At 38.9% G+C, this 6,210-nt stretch overlaps 1 protein-coding gene across 1 annotated transcript; it reads left to right on the top strand.

Moving 5' to 3' along the window:
- Positions 1 to 4,970: 4,970 nt before the first annotated feature.
- LOC147429283 (uncharacterized) lies at positions 4,971 to 5,736 on the top strand. Its single transcript, XM_086496018.1, has 2 exons — positions 4,971 to 5,285; positions 5,431 to 5,736. The coding sequence occupies exons 1-2, from the start codon at positions 4,998 to 5,000 to the stop codon at positions 5,683 to 5,685; spliced, it is 543 nt and encodes a 180-aa protein (XP_086352144.1). The 5' UTR covers positions 4,971 to 4,997; the 3' UTR covers positions 5,686 to 5,736.
- Positions 5,737 to 6,210: the final 474 nt, after the last annotated feature.

Raw genomic sequence — 6,210 nt, 5'->3', positions numbered from 1 at the left:
ATGCTAGCATCCTTAGTGCCATCAAAATCCTTGAAAGTGAAGGCTTTTCTGCTAAATTTTTTTTGCTTTGGTGCAAGTGCACATTATATGTATGCGAAATACATTAATTTATCTCCAAGCTCTTGCCTTCGCATGCGTTCATAAGTGAGAGATTGTTGCAGACTAGAAAGATGTTCAACAATTGTGGATGTCTGTGGAAGGTGTGTCATGATAGGGTGCTTTTCTTTCTTTTTTTCTTTTTTCTTTATATATATATATATATATATAGTAAATGATTGTAAGTGTATATGTATATGATGATATGCAGGATAATACTAAAAAAATAAAAATAAAGGAATAAGCAAAAATAAATGGGTACTTAGCTTTACGATCTTGGGTGACGTCCAGTGCAAAAATATGGGGCATCGAGTATCGATCGAGAACGATGAACAATTGAGCGGTTAGTCTGCAGAATAATTGAACGTTCACGGGCGTCCTATCTCCTTTGTCCCCGATGGCAATAACAATTTTAGAATACGGTCTTGGATATGATAACCCAGTTTTTATGGCTAGCTCCACGCTAGTGCTTTTGAGGTTTTCGGCAACCACGACGAACACGAGCAGTAGAATAGTGAATTCCCATTTGAGTTTTTTTTTTTAAAGTTAAAAATAAAGCTTGAGAATGGGTGGCCAATGATTTGTAAACTGACGATAGGTGGCTCCATGTATTGGATTAAGATTGTGGGTTACTAGCAAAGGGGTTAAGACAATACGGCCAACCGAGGAATCCAAGGAGGGGTGATTTTCCCCTTAGCCTAGCCATGAAAATTGTGGGCGGCCGACCAAAGGATCAATGAGAGCCACCTTTTTAACTTAAAAAGAAACAACTTGTGTGGTCAATGGCGAGCTCACTGGCACAAATAGCGTGCAACAAAAACAGAGTTGATAGCCGCCTCTGTAGTCATTTTCGGCTTGCAAAGAAGGAGGGGAAAGAGATCAGTGAACCAAGGGGGCCTTTTTGATGTAGGGATTACGTAGGATAGCCGTGGTCGATAGTGATGCTGCTTGCCCACAAGGGAGGACTCCCACAGTAGTTTTTGTTGGACCTCCTTTGTGTCATATGTTTAGTGCTTTGGATACAAGGTGTCGCAGCTTCCAATTAGGGAGTACTGAAGCAACCCAAAAATCTTCTTATGCGATTAAAGGCCTTCGGGTGTCGCAATCGGATCTAAGTGGCAATTGCTTGCCGGCGCCATCTCGAACGTCAATTTCTCCTTTAACAAAGCGTTGAACGCTCTTAAAGGAAGTATCTTCTTAGTTCCCACTAAATCATTATTTGATTTTGTAATTGCTTCCATATCTACTACTTCTTGATACTATTTTATCTATGCTGGATTTCAACTTCTAAGCTTTCTTCAAAGCACTCTGATGGCGAGCTCTCAATCACTGTTCCTTCAAAATCTCTAGAACCCTTTGGTTCTTTGATTCTCGCTCTTTTGCCTTCACAATCGCTAAGAGTTGGACATCCATTGAAATTTAAATTGGCCATACCAAATCTTGCTGTCAATAAGCAAAATTAATTTGTCAATTAATCGCCAATTAGCTTCAATTTGCGGACTTGATAATGCCAATTCGCAATTTGCTCCTTGAATTTTCGAATTTGATTGCCGATTTCCTCAAACCTAAGGCTTTGTATCATTGATGGGATAAAGGGGAGACAAATTGCTTGGACAATTCATCATAGATTTCACCATCAACATGTCACCTTCTCTCCCAAATCCAAGTACACACACACACACCTAAACTATAAATCACACGCACACACACACAAGGGAATATATTAATAAGGACAGAGTGTAAGAGAGTGTAAGAGATGTAGACATAATTAGGGAGTACAAAGAATAACACAGCATAGCATAAGAGAGAGTGAAGGCAAAATTGAGAGCATCTACACAAGAAAGGCCTAGAATCATATCCCCAAACTCCACTGCACCCCTTCTTGTGGAGGTTAACACAAGGACAGAGTGTAAGAGATTAGACATAATTAGGGAGTACAGAGAATAACACAGCATAGCATAAGAGAGAGTGAAGGGAAAATTGAGAGCATCTACACAAGAAAGGCCTAAAATCATATCCCCAAACGCCACGTCGCCCCTTCTTGTGGAGTTTGGTATTTAATTTATTATTTGAGTTTTGCGGGCTAAAATTGGAGGCCCCTCTTTTTTATAACTTTTCCACTTTAGTACTTGAGTGGAGCACATCACTTATTGCATGTCCCAAAAGGGTAAGTTCTCACTAGAATTATTTACAGGTAGCCATACTATGGCTTATTGAATGAAAAGCCTAAAATATTGTGCAAAGCTAAAATGGTCGAGAGGGTTATTATTTGCCAGCACCTCCTTTTCAACTCCCAGAATTCCAATTTACAAATTATCATCAACTCGCTATTAGTAAAATCAAATAGACGTCACATAATTAACCATTAATCCAACTATTTCAATTGCAATTAACCACATACAATAGGAGGGTGCCCATTCTTGTAACATCTAGGTGCTTCCATGTTGGCAAAACAAAGACCAAGCACTATGCTTATAACTGCAGCCCAACACAAGATTTTTCCCCACATCTTTGGCATGCAAGGAACCAAGCGATATTGGGTACCTAGAGCTCAATTGCATGCAAATCCTAAATAGATTTGGGTGACCAAGGATCAATCAAAAAGCCCGCAAAACACCAATAAATTCACAGCATATGCTCCAATACCAACGAGAAGAAACAACAAGCAACCCTCACAGACCAAGTGGGTGTGGGTGCAAAAGAAATAATTAGAAGCACACCAACCAATCATGTTGGTTTACAGATGGATACCAAAGGTATAGAAGGAGTCAAAGCATCCAAGAAAAATAGTTCAAAAATGGGTCTCAAAGCTTCACCAACCACCAAAGCAAACCAATCTCTTAGCATGTAAACTAAACAAAGGACAGTGGTTGTTCACTATTAACTATCAAAGAACGCGCTCAAGTGCTTTAGAAAATTTTATTCAAGATAAGTAATTAGCAAGAGGCCTCAACATTAAAAAAAACCTTAATGAGCAATTCGCTCAAGACCCTTCTCTTGCACTACATAGTGTTTTGAAATGCATTGGCATCATGAACATGGTAGAGCCAACCAAGGCTATGCATAGCCACGCTGCGATATCCCATGCATTGTACTATTTGGGCACACCATATTGTTCCATAGGACTCCAATTAGGAGGAGGGAGGCATTTTGAATGGAGACAAACATATAATTCTACTAGAAAAAAAGAAAATTTTTGAAGTATTTGTGTGTTGATGTGTGATTTTTCTATAAAATTTGATGAAAGTTCCCTTCTTCATAAAGAGAATGGGGAAAAAGTAATAGGATAACCCGTAGGTGTGTGTAAATAGTGCAAATATCAACAAAAATATTACAATTTTTTACTCTTGTTACATGGTTTTTGGCCAAAAAAGTGCTCAAAATAAAGCAATCCAAAAAAATATGTTCAAGTATAATATTTATGTGTTTTGGTATTTTTGGGATTGAATTTCTATCTTTTAGAGTGATTTTGTAATTTGCTTTGAATTTTCTGAACAAAAAGGTCAAAATTAATAAATAAATATCAAACAAGGTCATATGAGAGAGAAAATGAAAGGAACCATGATGACCAGGAAGCAAAGATGGACAGGCATGCTAAATCTTGTTCAATTTTGACGATGGCAACAGAAAGCCTAAATTAGGCTCACAATGCCTGATTCTGCAAAACCTTTAAAGACAAGGCAATCGGAATCCAAATGGAGAAATTTTTGAAAGAAAAGTATACCTCATGACCTAGTAGGACTGATTAACTAAGGGGTGTGAGAGAAAGTGAGTCAAGAAACCTGGGTATGTGTAGTCCAAGTAAGCAATCCTGGGTATGTGTAGTCCAAGTAAGCCAAAGGTAGTCTCATTTTCATTTGCGACTTTGTGGGAGAGCTCCGAAAGACCTTTCTCTGTGTGTTTCCTACAGCTTGTAGCTACCACTATAGTCATTAGGAAATTTCGGAGGTCATTTGGAGGGCCATATGAAGGAGAGAGAAAAATAGAGCGCGTCCAATGAGCAAGTGGGCTACGTTACGTAGAAAAGTACGTGGTAAGACTCAAAAAATAGGAAAATACCCTAAAAACTTTCACGAATCTAGGATTGTGGCATTGTAACTTCCTTGTTTTTACCGAGCTGTTAGGTGCGTGTGTGGTCCCACTCTGCTGATATTCTCTTATGGTCATTAACGTACTGGAGCGTGACCATTAAGCCCGCACAAGATATTGGAATTCTAAAACACTTTCCCTCCATTACAATGCTTTCAAAGTGAATCTCCCTCCACTAAAGATTTTCTCTGAGAGCTATGGCTTCCACGTCTTCTCGTCCAAGAAGCTCTAGATGTTTATGGTTTCTCACACCAACTACCAACAGCTACACTTTGCCTAGAAGGCCAAGTAGTAGCATATCCTCAATTACAATATCAACTTGAATAAGTGCAGAGAACCAATGGGTTGGACAAAGGATAAACAAAGGTTCATGGGTCCTCATGTAACCAAGAAGACCCAAGAGGTCTAGTGCTATCAATGTTTACCGCTCAACATGGAAGGACAGAGTGTTGGATTTCAAAGTTAAAATCGGCAAAAGATCTGTAAAGGAAGTTCTTGTTCAGCATGTGTTTACCCATCCAGACGTGATAGCAAACGGTGGAAATGTGTCAGATATACATCAACTACGTTGTAATTGTAAGTATTCTTGACATCTGAACTGCATTTGATTTGTCATTTCACTTATTGATACTCTCATTATAACTTTTCTTATATATTTTGCAACGTTTATCCCTCTTCTTATGAGCAATGTCTCCATTCTTCACATCTCAACTACATTAGATTTGTTATTTTGAATTATTGATACTCTTACTTTAACTCTTGTTATATATTTTGCAGATGTTTATCCCTCTTCTTATGAGCAATGGGAGCCTATGGAGTGCATAATAGGCCTCTTCCTTGTTGTTCATACCCACATTGGTTCTCTACAGTATTCAGGGAGAAGCAGCAAAAGCCTGGCTGATGAAGAAATATTTTTCTATGACCACTTCTACCAACTCAGCCCGGGGAATAAGAATGGCATGTTGGTGAAAGTGACTCTACCAACCGATTGGAACACTATGGACTGGCCAGTTCCTGAGGAAACAATGGTGGAGGCAATGCGAAGTAAGCTCTACAAGGATATACAGAGGTCTCTATGTAGCTCTATTCCCACGAAACTGGTTAGAATTGCAAACTTTTGTCCTGCTGCACTGTTCATAGAGTTGTTTCATAACTACAATATACATGTTACGAAAACTATGTTCATGTGCAAGTCATTTCAGCAGTCATCCTGTGACAAACTTCTAGTACATTCCTATGGACCAGGTTTCTGCAGGTTTGGAAGATAATCCTGTCGTGGATGTGGAAGTGATTGATAAAGAGCATGGCCTAATGTTGGTGGTTACAATAAGGGAGCTATGCAGTTTTTTGCAGTTGCGGCACGACATAATTGAAGAGTCACTGGACAGAGAGCTTTCAGATTTTTTCTTTTTCCTAGCTGGCCGTAAGCTGATGCGGCGTAGGGAAAAAGATATTTTGTGCAAAGAGTTGGATGCTCGGGTTGAAATAGTGTCAATGTAACAGAGATTCTTGTGAACCCAAGTGTATACGAATGACTTTCAATACATGAAGTTTTTTGAGCTCATTTGTCAATTGTACTCTGTGAATATAAGTGTTCTTGAAATACATTTCTTTAGCATGTCAAATCTCTCCCTCTCTCTCTCTCTCTCTCTCTCAATGTTAGGCAAGACAAAGACATGATAGAAGAGTCATCTTAATTCATTAGAAAGTACAAACTCGTCCGTGAACAATGGACTGAGATACAATTTCTGTAAGTATGGAATCAAAATGTCTTTAAGGTAAAAATCAAAGGAATGCCCCTCGAAAGAGGGTGGTGAGATAGTTGTTCCTGGTGGATTTAGTTCTCTCTTTTCAGAAGTATCATCAATCAGTAGTGTATTATTTGCATCAAAGGGTACATCGATTTGGCTAAACGGTTTGTACAAAAGAGGTACATGTGGTTTTTTAGGGTGGTAGTGGCCCTCGACGGTAGCACATTTTCTTTGATCATACAAAAAGGCAAAATCTGACGTGTGAGCACCGCAT

Source organism: Adiantum capillus-veneris, chromosome 22, assembly GCF_014529385.1.
Source record: "Adiantum capillus-veneris isolate H3 chromosome 22, ASM1452938v2, whole genome shotgun sequence".
NCBI classification, from domain to species: domain Eukaryota; kingdom Viridiplantae; phylum Streptophyta; class Polypodiopsida; order Polypodiales; family Pteridaceae; genus Adiantum; species Adiantum capillus-veneris.
The sequence above is the reverse complement of the archived record's forward strand: the minus strand, read 5'-3'. Positions and strand labels throughout refer to the sequence as shown.